We start from the raw sequence: 21,716 nt of genomic DNA on the forward strand, positions 1-21,716 counted from the left end.
CACAATGCAACAGAAACAGCCTAGCAAACAACGACAATACCTTAGCAATGATTTAAAACAGACACAGAATGCAACAGAAACAGCCTAGCAACCACCCATAATACCCTGGCAACCACCCATAGATCCCTGGCTGCGATTTGGAGCGGACACGGAGTGCAATAGGGGCGGCCTAGCGACCGCCCATAATACCCTAGCAACCACCCATAGTGCCCTAGCGGTGACTTTAAACTGACACAGAATGTAATAGAAACAGCCTAGCAAGCACCCACAATACCCTAGCCACGACTTAAACAGACACAGAATGCAATAGAAACAGCCTAGCAACCACACAGAATGCTACGGGAACGGCCTGGCAACCGCCCATAATACCCTAGCAATGACTTTAAACAGACACAGAATGCAATACAAACAGCGCAGCAGCCACCAACAATACCCTAGCAACGACCCAAACAGACACAGCATGCAACAGAAACAGCCCAGCAACCACCCACAATACCCTAGCAATGATTCAAAACAGACACAGAATGCAACAGAAACATCATAGCAACCACCCATAATACCCTAGCAACAACTTAAACAGACACATAATGCAACAGAAGTAGCCTAGCAACCACCCATAATACCCTAGCAATGATTTTTAACAGACATAGAATGCAAAAGAAACAGCCTAGCAGCCACCAATAATAACCTAGCAACGACTTAAACAGACACAGAATGCACCCATATACCCTAGCAACAGTCTAGCAATTACATAGAAAACCAAATCTATACCCTAGCAACCACTTAAAAAGCCCTAGCAATAGCCTAGGAAGCAACCAGAATGCAACAAAAACAACATAGCAACCACGCATAAAACCCTAGTAACAGCCTAGCAACCACACAGAATGCAAATTAAACACCCTAGCAACCACCCAAAATACCCTAGCAACGACTTGCAGTGTGCAACAGAAACAGCCTAGCAACAGCATGCAAAAGAAACAGCCTAGCAACCACACAGAATGCATCATAAACCGCCTAGCAACCACCCATAATACCTTAGCAATGACTTAAAGAACCCTAGCAACAGCCTAGCAACCACACAGAATGCAAGAGAAACCGCCTAGCAACCACCCATAATACCATAGCAATGACTTAAAACAGACACATAATGCAAAAGAAACAGCCTAGCAACCACACAGAATGCATCATAAACCGCCTAGCAACCACCCATAATACCTTAGCAATGACTTAAAGAACCCTAGCAACAGCCTAGCAACAACGCAGAGTGCAGGAGGGGCCGCCTAGCAGCCACCCATAGTACCCTAGCAACCACGCATAAAACCCCGAGTAACAGCCTAGCAACCACACAGGAAGCAAAGAAAACAGCCTAGAAACCACCCATAATACCCTTGCAACGACTTGCAGTGTGCAACAGAAACAGCCTAGCAACAGTATGCAAAAGAAACAGCCTAGCAACCACACAGAATGCATCATAAACCGCCTAGCAACCACCCATAATACCTTAGCAATGACTTAAAGAACCCTAGCAACAGCCTAGCAACCACACAGAATGAAAGAGAAACCGCCTAGCAACCACCCACAATACCCTAGCAACAACTTAAAGAACCCTAGCAACAGCCTAGCAACCACACAGAATGCAAGAGAAACCGCCTAGCAACCACCCAGAATACCATAGCAATGACTTAAAACAGACACATAATGCCACAGAAACCGCCTAGCAACCAAACAGAATGCAACAGAAACAGCCTAGCAACCACTTATAGAACCCTAGCAACCACACAGAATGCAAGAGAAACAGCCTAGCAACCACCCATAATACCCTAGCAATGACTTAAAACAGACACATAATGCAACAGAAATATCAACAGATTAAGTGAGAAACTTTTATTTTGAAATCATTCCTCTCGTGGGTTTACCGTAATGTCTAATTTATGTACACACAGAAAAAAAACGGGGGGCTAGTTTGACCGTCTTTTTCGGAGTGGCGGCTGGCTTGACCGCAATAGGATGAAATAAACAGCGCTCATCCGGCGAGATTTCACGAGATTGTGGCCATAGCTGTGTCCCTTCTAGCCACAACTCCATATCCCCGTCCTCCAAAAAAACGCAGCCAACCTGATGGCTTGAACCTTCAACGCGCCGAATGATTGATACGTGGAGAGACTTTCTGTGAGTTTATAGTGATACGTGTGATATAAAAAATCGATTATAGCACGGGTTTAACTATATCTAACTAAAATAATCAATAATGTGGGTTCCCCTCTTGTCTAGGTACGACTGACGTCATCCCGTTGGACGCTTTGCACGTGTGTCGTCACGCTGATGACGTCACCTCAAACGTAGCGTTACGAATAAAGTAAAGCATGATCGCCAGTCTGATTTATTACGCGTTATATCCACTGACAAGGTTCATCAACAGCGCCTCAGGTAAAGCTCATGACGTCACGTGTGAAGTTTAAAGTGCTACTCTTGATAAGTTACACCTGTCGAGACTGTGATATTATTTGGGTTAACCTGCAGAGTAACGTCTCCGGCAAACTCAACCACAGCGCGTGGACGTGGAAACACAAGCCGAAGTTTTATTTTCATTAGTTAACGTTATCTGACCGTGTAAAAATGTACCTTTAATATACTGAAATGACAGCCAATGTCGCTGGTAACCATTGAAAAGAATCATAAAGCTGCTACAGCTGCACATTAACCTAAGATCAGTAATAATAAATCACAATGTCGTTAAATTCTCTTTTATGATGCTTAGAGGTGTTGTTGTGTACACAGATCATCATGTTTATAAGGTTCCATGCACCTGTCTTTTGATCTTCAAGTAATGTTTGTATGTTGTGTTGTTGTTTTTTTAAACATGAATGTCAACATCACACAGTCACTTTTAGAAAGAGCTCAAATCTGCAGAAGATGCTGGAAACTCTTTCTTCTTGTTCTTGTTATGTAGGGGAGAGTGGGGCACAAACTAACACTTTGGCTTTAGCTCTATATCATTAAAAAAATATTTAAGTTAGATGAATCATTTTTTTACACACACATCTCTGCTACAAATAAACACTTAAAGTTTGTTTGTGTGATCTACAGTTATCATACAATTACACAGAAAGTGACAGGAGTGCAAACGTTACTCCATAGGTGGAGTTCATCGTAACAAACAGAGGATTTTTTGTAACACCTGATAGAAAATTTTGTTTAAACACAAATAATTCAATCAAATAATTCTGTCTTTAAGGTGGATATTGTTTATATATCTGCTTATATTAGATAGATATCATCTTTCATCCAACCAACCATCTGTCTATTATGCAGCAGTGCATATCAATAGATTTTTCATGAAAATCCTAATAGTGAGTTATTTTCCCTGATATTGTATTAACAGTTATCATTTTGATGAATAGTATTTATTTACATTGTTTTCATTTCATTATCATTGTATACCTGAGGTTGTGTGACAACTAACCCCACTGTGTATTTTTCTTTTCAAACCCACCTATCAGTTACTAGGAGTTGTTGACATGTTTTAAAATGATGTGTTTTAGGTAACAAGACAGCGATTAAAATAATATAAGGTTGGATTTGGTGACTTACACACACAACTCAGAAATAAAAACATAAGATGAAGAAATGTACTTTTATGCCTCCAAAATACTCTTTGTTCAATATCTTCACCAAAACACATCAAAACTTTTCACAGATTGACAGGAGATCTTCTGACTGTAAGAGAAAAGACCAAAAGCACAGATTGCTCGGCCCTGTAGAAATATGTCAAGTAGCCGTGTTACAATTAACCCCGCGTTAGTTTCTTGATTGTATTTATCTTTAATAATTCTGATTGTTTGCCTTCTTAACTGTTTCAGGTGATTTGACTGCTTAAATAAAGATAAACATGAGAGGCAGTGTTTATTTATGGTCGATCATACATATTGTACATTCATATTAAATACTACTGTACTTACAGGCAATCATTTTAAATGGTTAATGTTGTATTATTGCCATATCCATAAAAGTAGCACTGTGTTGTGTACCTGTACTTTCTCTACTGTTAACAGGTCTTAAGAAAATATTTGTTTTGTTTTTCTTTCTACAGAATTGTGGCAGAGGACACCGATTGCTTACATTAATGGAAGAGGAGGTTGTGGAGATCCTTCCAGACAGAGGATCCTTCCAGAGCTTCAGATGGATCTGTTACAGCACTACAAAAACACAACACGCATCATTTCTACCCCAGAAGACACAACGAGTCAGGGAACGGTGCAGGGACAGATCAGAGAGACAACAGATGAAACACAGAGGAGGCGACAGGAGGAGCTGAATGAGGAGGTGATGACACTCAGTTATGAAACATCTGTGACAGAAGAAAACACGGCAGCGCTCACCCATCACACAGAATGGACGGAGGCTTTGATCGAGGACGTGACAAATGTAAAGCTCTCAACATCAGTCAATGAATGTTCAGATAAAAACAGCGAATGTGCTCTTCTGGTCAGTGAGGCTGAAAGTCACTTAAATGTAGACGTCATGTCCACCACATTTGTCCAAGAGCTTCAGGTTAATCCTGATGACACAACCGATTCTGAATGTGCTGATGTAAGCCGCATATCTTCAGATCTCACAGCAGAACTTCATAGATGTGTTGAAGAAGATGATACACCTGCTAAAGGCTCACACATACGTGATGATGATGATGATGATGATGTAAAGGAGTCAGATACACACCTCAGTGCATGTTGCTCTGATATCTTACTGGGTTTGGATTCTGATGGAAGTGAAGCTTTATTCACCAGCAGCTGCCCTGTCTTTGATTTAAGGGCTTTGCTTTCAGACGCTCACTGTGTTCAGCTTCCAGCCGAGCCCATCGGTTGGCATTTTCCAGTAGGTCTCGGTCTGTCAGACGTGTGCTATTGCCCTTACGTTCAGTTTCCAGCTGTCAGCTACTATCCTGCCTATCAGGCCAATGACAATATCGAAGGTGAGATTATCAAAACAAACAACACTAGCGACTAGAATGTTTAAAACCTTTTCATTTTAAGGTTAAATGCTTGACATTAGTTTTGCATGCAAACATTTGTTTACAAAATGTGTAACTTGCAATGCAAGTTGTGTAGTTTCATCATTTATTTTGTCTTTTCAGTGATGTGGAGAGTATGGGAGGACCTGAGTGAAGCCTGCGGTGAGCCGTGTGCAGACCCTGTCTTTGAGTTCAGCGTCATGTCTTACAACATCTTAGCTCAGGATCTCCTGGAGTCTCATCCACAGCTATATAAACACTGTAGAGAGGAGGTGTTAGCGTGGGACCATCGGCTGCTTCTCATCCTGCAGGAGCTGCGTATCTGGGAGCCTGACGTAAGTTAACACAAACTCACACACAGGCACGTGAAATCACTATGAGATGTACAGGAGACGTAAAATAGAGCCAGAGTTTTGCTGTTGTATCTTTAAGACATTAATGAGCGTAGGGTTTATTTTATGGTACAGCATTTAAAGGTGCAGTGTGTAGATTTTAGCGGCATCTAGCAGTGAGATTGTGAATTGCATCTAACGGCTCAGTCCACCATTCACCAAAACGCATAGAGAAACTACGGTAGCCGCCAAAGGACAAACATGTTGTTGTACAGTAGTGATAAAACTCGCTCTGTGCAGCTTTTTGTCCGTTTAGGGCTACTCTAGAAACATGGCGGCACCAAATGGTGACTTCCATGTAAGGAGACCCACAGTGTATGTAGATAAAAACGTAGATATAAACACATAACAGTTCATTATGTAAGGTCTTTATACACCACTGATAATATACTTGTGTATATTATATTGGATTTCTGTCTTTAGATCCTTCTAAAAGTTACACACTGCACCTTTAACAGTTTTTATTCAACACATTATGTTACATTGTGAGAGATTCATTCAACAGTGCCACTCAGACTGTTCATGTGATTCATTTATCCAAACATAACAACCAATCCTACTTGACATTGTGATGGTCAAAAGTTTAGAAACACAACATTACAGAATAATAATAAACTCATGAAAACTGTGGCATAACACAACTGTGGGAATGATGTTGGTGACTAAAATTATCCAAAATAAATCAAAACTCTGTTATATTTTATAATCTGAAGTGCAGTCATTCTTTGCCTAGAAACTGCAAAACAGTACTCATGTCATTTGATCAAAAAGCTTCTTGAAGTTTCACTTTAGGATGAGTTTTAAAGAATATTGAAGGAGTTCACATTTAATCTGGGCTGCAAAGTCATTTTTTTCAAAAATAATATTTTAAAATAATTTTTGTCTAATCTGTTTGGCACAGCTAGATTTTTGTATACGAAAGAAATTTTAAGCATTTAACCACACACCTCAGATGAAAAGATTTCTAAGATCATAGTTAACATTTCAGTCTTTTGACCACTAGTGTATATGAATAAAATCTCCTCTTCGTCTGTACAGATTGTTTGTCTTCAAGAGGTTCAGGAAGATCACTTCTTAGAGCAGATATATCCCGTCCTGACTGAAATGGGTGAGATGATGCCACAAAACTCTGGATCAAAAGAAATGTTCCAAATTTGTTCAAGAAATGTTCCAAAACAAGTTTGACTAAGTTAACAATATTTGTGTCAATGTCATTTACCTAAGAAATAAACCTCTTAAAGGTGCAGTGTGTAAATTTTAGCGGCATCTAGTGGTGAGGTTGCGCATTGCAACCAACGGCTCAGTCGACTGCTCACGCCTCACTTTTGAAACACATAAAGAAGCTACGTTAGCCGCCACCGGACAAACATGTCATAGTCTGAGACAATTTAGTAAAAAAAGTTTGTCCTTTAAGGGCTTCTGTAGAAAAATGGCAGCACAAAATGGTGACTTCCATGTAAGGGGACCCTCTGTGTATGTAGATAAAAACGTCTCATTCTAAGGTAATAAAAACATTATACACCCCTGATCATATAGTTTTGTATATTATTTTGCATTTCTGTCAAGAGATCTTTCAAAAAATGACACACTGCACCTTTAATGAAATAAATGACCATACGTCAATCACAGTGCAATAGACTACAGCTGTGTTTCTCATGTGAAGAGTTATTTTTACTTGTTTTTTTAGGATACACCTGCATCTACAAGCGGCGCACAGGCAACAGAACGGACGGCTGTGCTGTGTGTTATTACAGCGAGCGCTTTACTCAACTCTCTGTTAAACTGCTGGAGTTTCACCGACCCGACTGTGAGCTGTTAGATCGTGACAACGTGGGCATTGTGCTTCTCCTTCAGCCAATCACAGAACGGCTCGAAGCTCTCAGCCCTGTCTGTGTGGCTAACACACATCTGGTGTTTAACCCTAGGAGAGGTGATGTGAAACTAGCACAGCTGGCCATCATGTTGGCCGAGATTGACCTCATGATCAAGAGCTGTGAGAGTCGAGGTAAAAGCTGTGAGGTGATTCCGTGTGGAGACTTTAACGCCTTACCCAACACACCGCTGGTAAAGTTCATCACCGGTGGCCAACTCGATTACCACGGTTTACCTGCCTGGATGGTCAGTCAGTTACACTTACATCAGACAAAAACTAGTCTTATGATCAGACTCATTTTCAATAGTTATTGCCGTGTTTGTGCTTTGTTTGTGTTGACAGGTTTCAGGTCAGGTGGATCTGTCGAGTAACCTCCATCACAGAAGACTTTTCACCCCACTGTGGCCCACCAGCCTCGGTATCAATGATGGTTGTCAGTACGAGGTTCATGCTGAAGGTCAAGTCAAAGGTCATCATGAGATCTTAGATGTTACCTGAATCTCTATGTGTGCTGTTGCTTGCTTCCTTTAGCACGATATTACACATGATGATATTCATTTAAAGATCTTTTTTCTTGAATGTCTGCTTTCTTTCTCAGATTTGAACACTGATAAGGTTTGCTGTACCACTGCTAAAGGTAAAGCTCTATGAAACAAAACTAGTGAGACATTTTAAACTAAAGTGATCTTTATGCTGTTTTAAGACTTCAGTTAGATAAGAGCTAAAAGTCTGTTGACGTGACCCAGATCAATGTTTCTCAGTTCCAGTCCTCAGTTAGGAAACACTCATGTAAAGAAGTACATTTATAAAGATTTTAGACATTTATGTTGGTGCATTAAAGTATTTATTTCCGTAGAGAAACTGCAGTACAGTCATGATTTTCTCCGTCAGCTGCGATACTGTCCGTCGTCTTGTGTGCGGCCACCAGATCTGGACTTTATACCTGGAGTCACAGACAACACGCCAGGTCATTTAATATCTCATGCAGTCCTGTCTGGTTCTTTACAAGAGTCCTTCTTAAACCTGTCCTTTTCTCTCTAGATCCTAAAGACATCCAGATGTTCAATCTAAGGTGAGATTACTCTACGTCTACAACACTTATGCACTTTTATAACAGGGGCACACTTTCATACTGTAATTATAATTATTAATATCCCTTAATAGAATACATTAAACACTATTTTATAGGCCATACACAGACAAAAAAGGTAAGAAGCGTTTAGAAGTTCATTTTTAATTGCTATTTTACACATTAATGGAAAACTGAGTGAAAAAATCTCTTTAACAATGATTTAAATGTTACATTGATGTGCTGTAATGATCAACACTTCAAAATCAGGAAATAAAAAGAAATCTTTGATGAAAGGAAGTAGATCTTAATGTAATGCTGTAAGTTTTCATTTATTTTCACATTTCAATTTAATTGCATTGAAAACATGCAACTTTAAAAATCTGAATCTAGATATAAACATTATGAAATGAACGTTTATCTTTATATACAGGGTAAAGCGAACATTGCATTAGCTGCTGCGTTTTGAAAGTCTTACAAGCATTTGATCAGATAAAAAATGTAGCACCAGTAGCAACGTGTACGTGAGCATGCACAATGATGGCACCTGCACTGTTCTTTTGCTTCTGGATTTGTATTATTCATTAAATTTATTGTGTCCAGATTATAACATGCGATTAAAACAGTGAACATCTCAGAGTAAAGCGCAGAACTGCTCATATTTTGGCTATTAAACAAAAGTAACATGAAAAAAATGCTTCATTGATTTTATGGTTGCATGCAAAATCCACATGGCTCAAAATGATTCAATGAGCATGACGCATCTGTTTCATGAAACACATTTTTGGTCTTATTGTGAGTGATTAATCAGTTCACATTTATTTATAGAAAAAAATGTTTTCAAACGTGAGAAAATGTCTGTCTCTTCTCCTTTCAACCACCTCACATATAAAGACAAACTAATGGATTTGATGTTTATTACGAGTTGAATGGGAAATGGGTTTTCTTTTGACAGGTTTGGAGCGAGTTTATTTCACCGTCTGAATCTGACATCAGCTTACCCTGACATCCAATCAAACACTGAGAACTGTGTGCTGCTGACTACACTGAACTCAGAGGGAGGAGCTATGGTGGATTACATCTTTTACTCTCATCACATCAAACGTAATGCAAACACACACACACACACTACTCACATTAAAGTCTGTCAGACAATCACAAATAAATCACTCAATTATAATTGACTCAATATTTCAATACATGAATGTTTTGTTTTGTCTTTCCAGAAAGAGACGGTGGTTTGAAGCTGATGGGTCGTCTGTCTTTACTGTCTGAAGCAGATCTCTGGTCACTTCCCAATGAAACGTTTCCTTCAGATCACCTCAGCCTGCTCGTCAGATTTCAGCTCGCTTGAGTTTCTTTACTCGTCTCTTGATTATTTCTCAGCATAGCATTGAAGATGAAGCACAGGCACTGTTATCCTCTACATCACACATTTGACAAAACTATGTTCATGTTGTCATGTCTGATTCATGTTTCCTTCTCCTAACTACTCATTTATATCACTAGATTACCGCAGTTGAAGTTCGTTTTATGTTTAATACTAAAAAAGGTTTTTGCTTGTCAAGCTGACCATGTCTTTAATTCTTTTGTTTATTTTTATCAGAACAAGTGTTGATGATACACATGCTTTATTGGGATTTCATTTGTTAGACACCTTTGTTTTAGTTTGAATAGAGCAAAAAACTACGCTGACAAATTATATATATAAAAAATGAATAAAGATGTCAGATGTGTCTGGAGCTCAGAATTCATTTCTAAATCATTAAAAATAACAAGCAGTTGGACTTTATGGATTGATTGACTGATAATGATGACGACGTTTTATTATCTTTTCTCTAAAACTTTGAAAAACATTCGACTGCTTAAATCATCTCTCTCAGAAATTGTGTGTGAATATTTATGATGACACTTGACAGATTCTTATGAAGCAAAAAGCCTTGACTGTATTCATTACAACTCCTCCTCTATTCATTATAAAGACTGACACGACGCACATACAGAGTTTACGATAAATAATAACACAAATGTCTTTGGATGTTTTGCCCCAACTGTCAGTTTTCTCACTTCGGTGTTATATAATCAATATGAGAAACACATTTGAGCTTTATTTACAAACAACTTCATTTCAATATAGTGTCACAAATCAATACGTTACAGTACGGTGACATCAACTCTATATTACTACAGTTTGTGTACATTATGTGTGTGTATGTGTATGTGTGTGTGTTTGTAATGATTGATAAGTGATTCATGTGACACACTCATTTAACAGCACCAATATTTGAAGAGATTTACACACGTAGTGAGCACTTGATAGGGTTTGTGTGTCTACGATCTACTACATCTCAGTGTTTAGTGTATTATATATCAAAATCTTTTCTCTAGTAGTCTAATATTAAAATGTAATTATTAAACAAATCATCTATTGTCCAAATTCCATATCTACTATAGATCAGCAAATCCTTAATAAATCGTCTTGACTTTAGTCAACATGCAAATCAGTCTGTATATGAGAGGAGAAACATTCATACTTATTCAATCAATCAATCAATCAAACTTTGAATGATGATCAATTCATTTTGGCTTTGGAATAATGTGCTCAGATAACTTGAGCAAGATATATGTATTTAAAAAAAAATCAATAATAAAGTGTACATTTTAATGTATATATTGGCATTAAATACAGATGTGTATAACATCTAATAAAGCTAAATGTGTGTTAAAAATCACATAGAAATGTGTCTAAACGCTGCGTTGATGGTGTATCATTACTAAACCCTGTTTCTATCGATCAGTAAAACCCTGCTGCTCACACCAAACATTGATTCAGACTTCTACACTTCACACATAAACATTTGGTCTATCATAGTTCAGATTCAGATCATTGATGAAACCTGATGATGATGATGATGATGACAAATCAATCCTGTCTGACTTTCTAAGTGCAAATAATTCAGTGTGTTGAGGAAGATGAACAGCTTCATCAGATCACCAGGAAAATACAATTTATACAAAGGCACCCAATAAATGAACTTCAAACTAGTCTCTACATATAGTAAGTGGTTAGTTGAGTTAAAGGTTAAAAAGCTCAGGCTGAATATAAATAGGACGTGTTGATAAAAGTGTTGCTATTCTACAGAAAAAGTTTTAGTAATGAACATTCTTAAGTGTGTACGCTTATAAAGGCTTTTCATTTACAGAAGATTTCCTCCTCATTATCAGGTCTGAGGATTGTTGTTGATGTTGTTGTGTTTGACTCTCTGTGAATCTTCTCAAACCCTGATCTGATATCCATTAACATCTGCTGTAGCTCCAGACTTCTTCTCCATTGATGACCTGTAAAATACAGCACAGCATCACTAAACACTTGAGCTTATGAGCACTGAATGAGTCAACAGATCAAATTATAGGAATTATTGTACTAATAAGATCACTGCTTTACATTTACTGTACAGAGAGTAAAGTCTTCAGGAATATTTTAAGACAATTATTGTTTCTGCTTTAGCATTAAGTAATGAGATTAAACTGATATTATCTATTGTAGGCCTGCTGTCTGTCTTTAAAATGATTATAAATAATATAAAAGGTAAAATAACTGCTTGTTTTCAAAGTCACTGAGTAATTATGTTAAATAACTGGGATTATAACTTTTACAAAAATAATCAAGATTGACTTTACCAAAGATTATGAGTTGTACCAAAATAACCGGGATTAAGATTGTTACCAAAATAACCGGGATTATGACTTTTACCAAAATAATTGGGATTATGAGTTTACCAAAATAATTGGTATCATGACTTGCACTAAAATAACTGTGATTAAGATTTTTACCAAAATAACCGGGATTATGACATTTACCAAAATAATCGGTATCATGACTTGTACTAAATTAACTGTGATTAAGATTTTTACCAAAATAACCAGGATTATGACTTTTACCAAAGATTGTGACCTGTACCAAAATAATCCTGATTAAGATTTTTACCAAAATAACCGGGATTATGACATTTACCAAAATAATCGGTATCCAGACTTGCACAAAAATAACTGTGATTAAGATTTTTACCAAAATTACCGGGATTATGACTTTTACCAAAGATTATGACCTGTACCAAAATAATCCTGATTAAGATTTCTACCAAAATAACTGGGATTATGACTTTTATTTAAATAATCGGTATCATGACTTGTACTAAAATAACTGTGATTATGACTTTTACCAAATTAATCCTGATTAAGGTTTTTACCAAAATAACCGGGATTATGACATTTACCAAAATAATCGGTATCATGACTTGTACTAAATTAACTGCGATTAAGATTTTTACCAAAATAACCGGGATTATGACTTTTACCAAAGATTATGACCTGTACCAAAATAATCCTGATTAAGATTTTTACCAAAATAACCGGGATTGTGACTTTTACCAACATAATCGGCATCATGACTTGTACTAAAATAACTGTGATTATGACTTTTACCAAAATAATCCTGATTAAGGTTTTTACCAAAATAACCGGGATTATGACCTGTACCAAAATAATCCTGATTAAGATTTTTACCAAAATAACCGGGATTGTGACTTTTACCAAAATAATCGGTATCATGACTTGTACTAAAATAACTGTGATTATGACTTTTACCAAAATAATCCTGATTAAGGTTTTTACCAAAATAACCGGGATTATGACTTTTACCAAAGATTATGACCTGTACCAAAATAATCCTGATTAAGATTTTTACCAAAATAACCGGGATTGTGACTTTTACCAAAATAATCGGTATCATGACTTGTACTAAATTAACTGTGATTAAGATTTTTACCAAAATAACCAGGATTATGACTTTTACCAAAGATTATGACCTGTACCAAAATAATCCTGATTAAGATTTTTACCAAAATAACCGGGATTGTGACTTTTACCAAAATAATCGGTATCATGACTTGTACTAAAATAACTGTGATTATGACTTTTACCAAATTAATCCTGATTAAGGTTTTTACCAAAATAACCGGGATTATGACATTTACCAAAATAATCGGTATCATGACTTGTACTAAATTAACTGCGATTAAGATTTTTACCAAAATAACCGGGATTATGACTTTTACCAAAGATTATGACCTGTACCAAAATAATCCTGATTAAGATTTTTACCAAAATAACCGGGATTGTGACTTTTACCAACATAATCGGTATCATGACTTGTACTAAAATAACTGTGATTATGACTTTTACCAAAATAATCCTGATTAAGGTTTTTACCAAAATAACCGGGATTATGACCTGTACCAAAATAATCCTGATTAAGATTTTTACCAAAATAACCGGGATTGTGACTTTTACCAAAATAATCGGTATCATGACTTGTACTAAAATAACTGTGATTATGACTTTTACCAAAATAATCCTGATTAAGGTTTTTACCAAAATAACCGGGATTATGACTTTTACCAAAGATTATGACCTGTACCAAAATAATCCTGATTAAGATTTTTACCAAAATAACCGGGATTGTGACTTTTACCAACATAATCGGTATCATGACTTGTACTAAAATAACTGTGATTATGACTTTTACCAAAATAATCCTGATTAAGGTTTTTACCAAAATAACCGGGATTATGACCTGTACCAAAATAATCCTGATTAAGATTTTTACCAAAATAACCGGGATTGTGACTTTTACCAAAATAATCGGTATCATGACTTGTACTAAAATAACTGTGATTATGACTTTTACCAAAATAATCCTGATTAAGGTTTTTACCAAAATAACCGGGATTATGACTTTTACCAAAGATTATGACCTGTACCAAAATAATCCTGATTAAGATTTTTACCAAAATAACCGGGATTGTGACTTTTACCAAAATAATCGGTATCATGACTTGTACTAAATTAACTGTGATTAAGATTTTTACCAAAATAACCAGGATTATGACTTTTACCAAAGATTATGACCTGTACCAAAATAATCCTGATTAAGATTTTTACCAAAATAACCGGGATTGTGACTTTTACCAAAATAATCGGTATCATGACTTGTACTAAAATAACTGTGATTATGACTTTTACCAAATTAATCCTGATTAAGGTTTTTACCAAAATAACCGGGATTATGACATTTACCAAAATAATCGGTATCATGACTTGTACTAAATTAACTGCGATTAAGATTTTTACCAAAATAACCGGGATTATGACTTTTACCAAAGATTATGACCTGTACCAAAATAATCCTGATTAAGATTTTTACCAAAATAACCGGGATTGTGACTTTTACCAACATAATCGGTATCATGACTTGTACTAAAATAACTGTGATTATGACTTTTACCAAAATAATCCTGATTAAGGTTTTTACCAAAATAACCGGGATTATGACCTGTACCAAAATAATCCTGATTAAGATTTTTACCAAAATAACCGGGATTGTGACTTTTACCAAAATAATCGGTATCATGACTTGTACTAAAATAACTGTGATTATGACTTTTACCAAAATAATCCTGATTAAGGTTTTTACCAAAATAACCGGGATTATGACTTTTACCAAAGATTATGACCTGTACCAAAATAATCCTGATTAAGATTTTTACCAAAATAACCGGGATTGTGACTTTTACCAAAATAATCGGTATCATGACTTGTACTAAATTAACTGTGATTAAGATTTTTACCAAAATAACCAGGATTATGACTTTTACCAAAGATTATGACCTGTACCAAAATAATCCTGATTAAGATTTTTACCAAAATAACCGGGATTGTGACTTTTACCAACATAATCGGTATCATGACTTGTACTAAAATAACTGTGATTATGACTTTTACCAAAATAATCCTGATTAAGGTTTTTACCAAAATAACCGGGATTATGACCTGTACCAAAATAATCCTGATTAAGATTTTTACCAAAATAACCGGGATTGTGACTTTTACCAACATAATCGGTATCATGACTTGTACTAAAATAACTGTGATTATGACTTTTACCAAAATAATCCTGATTAAGGTTTTTACCAAAATAACCGGGATTATGACCTGTACCAAAATAATCCTGATTAAGATTTTTACCAAAATAACCGGGATTATGACCTGTACCAAAATAATCCTGATTAAGATTTTTACCAAAATAACCGGGATTATGACTTTTACCAAAGATTATGACCTGTACCAAAATAATCCTGATTAAGATTTTTACCAAAATAACCGGGATTGTGACTTTTACCAAAATAATCGGTATCATGACTTGTACTAAAATAATCGTGATTAAGCTTTTACCAGAATAATCAGGTCAGGATTATGACTTTACCAAAATAACCGGGATTATGAGGTTTACCCAAATAACTGGGATTTTTACCAAAATAATCAGGATTATGGCTTTAAAAAAATTGGGATTATGACTTTTACCAAAATAATTGGGATTATGACTTAAAAAAATAATTGTGGTTATGCTTTTTCCATAATCAAGCAGCCCTAAAGTAGACTATATGAAAAAGAAGTCCTCCAGATAGTTTTATCCATTGTGGTAGCCTTGCTCACAAAAAGGTTAGAGATCCCTGCTTTAGAGTTATAAATGCATTAGTGGAGTCTAACACACGGGTTTATTATTAATTCCCGGGATGACCGTCTGTCACTTTGGCTGTTTTTCCGCATGGGGCTGCCTGGATTCCGTAGAGGAGATCCCACATCTTTCTTTCTGTCTTTAGTGGGCGATGACTGGGCAGCTTTTCCAATCTGAAACAAACATCTTATATCATATGTCTATAAAATGAAAAAGCTTGATGTTATACATTTGAAAAGTGAAGGATACTGATGTGTACTGTATTCAGAACAGACAGACGGATGGACGAACGGACAGATTTAGTCACTGAATGCACCTGAAATCAATTGTGTAAGTGACAGCCTGATATTCTGTTTAATGGCTTTAGTGTTGATCATTTCTTTGTTTTCATTGGGATTCAGGCATCTATCCTGACTGACATCTACAGCAGCTTCAGTCAAACGCTGTTAATGAAGGAAAAGTCAAAACTCCAGCAGCAGATTGATATCGCTGGATAGACTTTTTTTTATCCCCTAACACCGCCACCCTCTCAGGAAACTTTCTGCTTTTAACATTTCAATGAAAAATTTATTAATAAGGGCACAGCTGTGATGCCTCATAGACACAGAGAGGTGTTGAGGATCGATCCAGCCCAACACTAAACACCTCCTGTCTTGGTATGAGCAAACACAAGTGCTTAAAATGATTGACAGATTGAGCTTTGCTCTATGACGACGTCTGTGAACATCACCCGGCCGACGGTTGCGCACCTCTCTACTGTTTTACTTGACACTGTGACAGATCTCAAATCTACGATATAAGTCAGCCAATAGGAAGTAGTTTCTGGTTTGGTTAGTATTAATTTCACTGTACTGCATGTGTCTGACCTTCAGCCTCATATCACGCGTATGTCTGTCCAACTCTTTCTTCAGCTCTTCTCTGGTCAGCTTGTCCACGTCCAAAACCGAATGTTTCCACTCCACCTGCTCCACACTGTGAGGGTCATGTGACACGTAATGGCCGATCTTCACCTTGCACAGCGTGTGCCAATAGCCCCGATACGCCACCTGGAACTCCTGCACGAGGTCGGCGAGTGTTTTATACTCCAACGGTTTGTACATCAGGTCCTGGCGGCGGCTGATGCCGAGTGCGCCGAAGCGTCCGCCGCTGTGGACCCCCAGCACGATGTGACGGAAGTGACTCCCTGAGAAACGCGTCTTAAAGCTGAGAGGAAAGCGCTCCACGCTCGGCATGCAGTTGGTGAGGTAACTGAACCGTCGCCAAGGTCAAGTATAATACAGACAAAAGTGTGCACATTTTATATAATTCAAGTTATTTATGGCTTTAATCTGGACTTTTAAGAGGTGAGAAGAAAACATCTCGGTGGAAACAGATTTGCTTACGCTGATGCTGATGAAGTATGAAAGCTTGTTACTGCTACAATACACTGCAGTGAACATTCAAGAGATGAGTAAAGTACTAAAATACCGCCTACAGCACGCTAACTAGACTATTTAAATGTAGAAGAAGAAGAATGAACTAAATAAGGGGTGGAACAGCAGCACACGGGAATCTGAATGAGATAAAGGATACATGCTGAGGATCACAGCTTCCAAACATTTGATTGGTAGAGACTCTCGTGTCATTTCCTTGGCAATGTCCATTAATCTGTGAAAGACGTTAGAAGATTAAAAAGCAGTTAGTAAATGAAGAGTCTGATAATGACATATTAAGTCCTCTTACACACACACTGATGGATTAGTTACAGTAAGAAACTGCTGCAGTCATCTTATAACTGTGGGTTACACATTTGTGTTTGTACGATGGCTTCAAAATGTAAAGTTAAATGATGAAACTACAATATAAGATGATGTGTCGATGTCTTACGCCGTGAGCGGACGGCTCTTCTTTATCTCAAAAAACTGTGTTCCAGTGTGATTGTATCTGAAAGACACTGTTAAGTACAAAATAATGTCAAGACAGTTAACACAATATACTACAAAAACTCAATCAACTACACAACACTTAAATATATACACTATTAGGCATAATTGTACACACACAATATTCTTCATACAAAGTTGATTTACTGTAGCTCAGATCTAAATTTCATCTCCCTATCCAGACATAGCAGTATCTTTACAATGTGAAAGTCAGTCGAGTGTTTCTACATGAAATAGACCAAGAATTCATGTTTTTAACCTTTTCAGGCAATGGTTTAAATGTCACAACAACTGTCCTCTGGTGGGATTTTTATTTATTTATTAAGCTTCATGTGGTCCAACAGTCAGCAGCATCTTTATCATTCAACACATTGCAAGTTATTTAAACAAACCATAATGAACATATTAAACTATTACATGTATTCAGTACTCTTTTAGTTTTATTGGCTTATTTTAAAATTATTAACATTTTCATTTTAAAAAACATATCTGTTATAAACATTAACTAATAAACAGTTTATGTCATATATGGGTGATTCTCACGAAACCATTGAAACAGCACGGCACTAATGATTTTAGCTTTAAAATGTGTAATATAGTAACATTAAAAAGCATCAGAATTAACACAATACTGTGTTCTACCTTGCACAATGTGTGATTTCAACATAAGAATTTATAATTGTAAATTTTATCTCATTTTCTGCTGAAATTCTCATTACCGCAATGTGTCCGGCTGTGTTTGAATATGCGTTATGTTGTAATTTAATCAAATTAACACAAAAATATTAAGAAAAAAATTAATGGATGTTTTGCTAGACTACTTTAGATGACAAAAAAAATATTTACTGAATATTCATGTATAATAATAATGAAGAAAAATTAGGAAAATTATGTGTCCATGCCTGATGTTCTCATCCTCCGCAACACTTTTTGAGAACAGTTTAAGCACACATACAGAATTTTAATAAAGTTTGATTTTGAGTGACCAAGTACATGGACCAGTTACTTCAAGATGGCTACCAGGTAAGATCATTTTTTTACAGTTAATTTGAAATATTGTTTTGTCAGAATGCTTACACGACATTTTGATTATCATTACCGCAACAGATGCTTATTAAATGTTAATTTAATTAATAGAAGCATAATACTTTGATTTTAAATGCATGTGCAGAATCTCCAAATTATGTTCTTTCAGGTTTGTCATGTCATTTTGAAAATATGTCAGTGTTGATGTTTTCTGACTGTTGCGGTAATGAGATTTTTTAGGACAAATTTTTTAAATTATGTTACAAAAAGTGTTAAATGATAAGTAAAAGTTTTTAAATTAATGTTCCCATTTACTCCAGACTTTGTTTTTCAATGTCTGGTGGGAAAAAAAAGTCAATTTAAGCAATTTTTAAATTTTCATGCTTGACATTTTTAAAACCAAGTTTTTGTGAGAATCACCCATATATTCTGTATCTCATTTTGTAATAATATATAGTAGCAGAATAAATAAATCTGTATATTTTTATTAGCATAATATTAGTTGTTTTTGAACAACTATTGCATTTTTTGTTCACTGGTAGTTTCTATGAAAGGTTTTACTGGATCGATGTGTGGATTAAGATCATGGGTGCTCTTGCACCACATATACATTTGGCTCTTGTGTGTGTATTTTGGTTAAAATAAATGTTTTTAAGAGGTTTACTGAGTTTGTACCAGCAATTATTGCAACCCCTAACTGCACAAATGATGCCGGTCTTCCTGAATTTCATAATAAACATTAAAAAGCCAGTCATAATGGCAAAAAACTCATGCCCCTCGCAATACGACTACCATTAGCTTTAGTGGCTCACCAGAAGTTTTACACTACAGAGCTTTAAGACAGCGCCGCTCACATTTACAGCAAAAGATGGATCAGAGAAGCAAACAAAATGTGATTGTTTTTGTTGTTAATCAAGCTGTCATTTGAAAGCTCTCTGAGAAGACAATAAACTCTTTACTGATATGTTATTATGCTCATATGGGATAAAGTGAATGACATGAGATGAGATGTTACAGCACAGTATATATATGAAGACACGAGTAGAAAAGGATACTGCAGATCCCTGATGTATCTCTGTATGGCTTCCAGACGCTGGGGAATGCTGCTGTTTGACTGGAATGTAGGCACACTTGGTATTGAAATCTAAAGAGAGAGATTTGGGATACTGTTAGTGAATGACATTTCCATTTTGACACCAACATAAAGACTATACATCATTTCTGAAGTATAATAAAAGTCAATATAAAGTCAATGCTTTTTTACAGGAACTTTTCCCTTTGCTGCAATTTTGGATTGAAATATAGAGCCTAAACATGACGACACATAGGAGTGAAATGACCTAAGTGTTAATAAATAAAGACAGAATTGACATTATTGGGGTGAACTACATTTATATTAATATAATACAGATTGGGATTTTCCGGACCATGACTGTCACCTTGGGAAGGTCGCTGGTCGCCCGGATCCTCTTCGCCACTGCCTCTCCATCCGGGTGGATCCGGGCGACGTGCCTCCACATCATCTCCCAGGTCTCCTCGTTTATGGGTAGACCACCCCTGTTAATAATGAAGGGAATCCCACCATCTCTTTGATCTTCTCCTTCATCCTCCTGCTCCTCATCTCTCTCCTCACCTCCCCCCAAACTTTGAGCTGTCCGGATCATAGTGAGCCTGTCTGGTGAGGTGCTGGCACACGGCTGGCTCACGCAAGTCCTGAATCCTGACTTCTGGATGAAGCTCCTTGGAGAGGAGCAGTGATGAAGAGAACCACAGCAGGAAACAGGCATGGACGGATCAACACAAACACACACTGTATGTACTGTAGGGTGGCTGGGTGTCTGACACACTCGGACCCCCAGCCAAAACTCTGTCAACACATACTAACCAGCATACTAGTTTGACAGTATGTCACTTTTTGCTCAGCACAAATTTAATCTTAAATCTAAAGCAGATTGTTCATATTATAACCGATCATTACACACTCATTCAGATCTATAAGTTACACGGACAAAATAGCTTTCATCTTCCGTTACACATTTACAAGCGATATCAGCTCACGAACAATGGATCATCTGCGGAACAACCCAAACCATTTACAGTAAAGACAAACGCGCCTTTGACGTCATCACACCGCCGACACACGCGCAACGCTACTCTCATTCAGCTAACACAAACCAATACAACAATTGTCCATAATATTCAACTTCATTGTGTTGATTGATGTCGATGTGAGCCATCGCCCAGTCGCATCTCACACCCGTTATGTGACGCTGAAATGATGTTCGAATCTTAGAAGAGCCGTTTGGTTTAACTGAATCTTTTGAGTGTGGAACCGAATCGCAGAATCGCGACACTCCACTGTTGGGCTTTAGGAGCAAAACTGTGACATACAGCTAACGAGACATATTGATAGCAAGAAATTATTAATATTTTCGGAATCGATCATTATTAATATTAATATATCAATATTGATTGATTATTATAAGTGTGAACACCTTTAATGCCCTTAACAGTTATTAACAATGCCGAAACAACGAACAACATAATATTTACCGCAGTATATACTTTATGTCTAAACAGTGATTTACAACAAAAATTCAATGCGTGGACGATTACAGTGATGTGTCGGATGTTAGTTATGAATTGTGTTATTGAAACGAATCGTTCGAACGAACCGATTGGCAAAAATGATTCCGATTTGGGCGCTCACAAATCCTGCTTTTTTGCGCATGCGCACAGTAATCGGATTAGCGTGTTGGGCGAGGATATTTATATCTAATTAAAGTTTACACAGAAATGGCCACATTACTGTACTCGTGCTCCTCGTAGTTTCAAATAAATAAAATA

The 21,716-nt window shown here is 36.7% G+C and overlaps 2 protein-coding genes across 2 annotated transcripts; one reads left to right on the plus strand and one right to left on the minus strand.

The window, feature by feature from the left end:
* The first annotated feature begins 2,015 nt into the window (after positions 1 to 2,015).
* Positions 2,016 to 10,087, plus strand: angel1 (angel homolog 1 (Drosophila)). The gene is made up of 11 exons (XM_073869811.1): positions 2,016 to 2,169; positions 2,272 to 2,427; positions 4,091 to 4,972; positions 5,135 to 5,346; positions 6,442 to 6,511; positions 7,091 to 7,521; positions 7,619 to 7,733; positions 8,118 to 8,243; positions 8,318 to 8,348; positions 9,301 to 9,449; positions 9,572 to 10,087. The coding sequence occupies exons 2-11, from the start codon at positions 2,364 to 2,366 to the stop codon at positions 9,697 to 9,699; spliced, it is 2,208 nt and encodes a 735-aa protein (XP_073725912.1). The 5' UTR covers positions 2,016 to 2,169; positions 2,272 to 2,363; the 3' UTR covers positions 9,700 to 10,087.
* A 364-nt stretch (positions 10,088 to 10,451) lies between these two features.
* Positions 10,452 to 21,166, minus strand: vash1 (vasohibin 1). Its single transcript, XM_055172767.2, has 7 exons — positions 20,309 to 21,166; positions 19,925 to 20,013; positions 17,788 to 17,844; positions 17,494 to 17,568; positions 16,788 to 17,169; positions 15,985 to 16,094; positions 10,452 to 11,684 (listed from the first exon to the last, which is right to left on the minus strand). Exons 1-7 carry the CDS (start codon positions 20,654 to 20,656, stop codon positions 11,621 to 11,623), a joined length of 1,125 nt encoding a protein of 374 aa, XP_055028742.1. The 5' UTR covers positions 20,657 to 21,166; the 3' UTR covers positions 10,452 to 11,620.
* Between the last annotated feature and the right edge of the window lie 550 nt (positions 21,167 to 21,716).

This window comes from Misgurnus anguillicaudatus, chromosome 7 (genome assembly GCF_027580225.2).
Source record: "Misgurnus anguillicaudatus chromosome 7, ASM2758022v2, whole genome shotgun sequence".
NCBI classification, from domain to species: domain Eukaryota; kingdom Metazoa; phylum Chordata; class Actinopteri; order Cypriniformes; family Cobitidae; genus Misgurnus; species Misgurnus anguillicaudatus.